Below are 703 nucleotides of genomic sequence, written 5' to 3'. Positions count from 1 at the left end.
GTGGCAGCTGCCTTGTCCGTGGTGATGGGTCCTGGGAGGAATGATCCCGGAGGAATGGGGACACGGCAGCCACGTGGCCCCTCAGTGCCCGCTCCCCACAGGCACGGGGGCTGGAGGGGCCTTTGGCCCTTGGCTCTCCCTGGGGCAGACGTGGACGCGAGCTGGCCGGGCACCATACAGGTGGATGGAAACTTGGCTGGAGATGCATAAACAGCGGGTAATGATAAACAGCATCGAGGAGGTGGTGACAGCAACGCTGGTGTCACTCTGCTCCTGCCCACCCCAGCGTCGCATTGCTGGGAAGACGTGGGCTCTGCCCCGCGCAACCCTTGCAGCGCTGCTGGCTGCTCCACACTGAGCTGCTGGCACAGGCTGAGCCGGACCGCGTGCCACCATCACCACCAGTGACAGGACATGGGGACCGCACTGGTGCTGACGTAACCCACTGCCAACGCCCCGGCGGTGAGGACGGCCCGTGCCCTGGGCAGAGCCGGGTCCCTCGCGCTGATGCTCAGATGGCTCCGAGGGTGGTGGATGTGTGTGTGGCCTCACCTCTGGTTTGGGACAGCCTGGCAGCACCTGCACTGAGCCCTTCTCCTCCTCCTCCTCCTCTCATGGAGAGGATGAAGCACCTGGCACCAAGTGACGGAAAGCTGAGGCTGCTCTCGCATCGGCCCTTCAGCCCTGGGCTCCAGCACTGCCC

The 703-nt window shown here is 65.3% G+C and overlaps 1 protein-coding gene across 1 annotated transcript in view; it reads left to right on the top strand.

Annotated features, from left to right (window-relative positions):
• Nucleotides 1-623: 623 nt before the first annotated feature.
• The window catches only part of LOC104531916 (sodium-dependent phosphate transport protein 2A-like), a gene marked incomplete at its 3' end in the record, with an annotated part of 2,807 nt that continues 2,727 nt past the window's right edge, over nt 624-703 (top strand). Inside the window, 1 exon segment of the mRNA XM_029087215.1 lies at nt 624-703. This exon segment is cut by the window's right edge and continues 176 nt beyond it. Within this exon segment, the coding sequence (XP_028943048.1) occupies nt 624-703 (80 nt within the window).

Source organism: Antrostomus carolinensis, unplaced genomic scaffold (genome assembly GCF_000700745.2).
Source record: "Antrostomus carolinensis isolate BGI_N321 unplaced genomic scaffold, ASM70074v2 scaffold26421, whole genome shotgun sequence".
Classification (NCBI taxonomy): Eukaryota; Metazoa; Chordata; class Aves; order Caprimulgiformes; family Caprimulgidae; genus Antrostomus; species Antrostomus carolinensis.
This window is presented reverse-complemented; position numbering and strand designations above follow the sequence as displayed.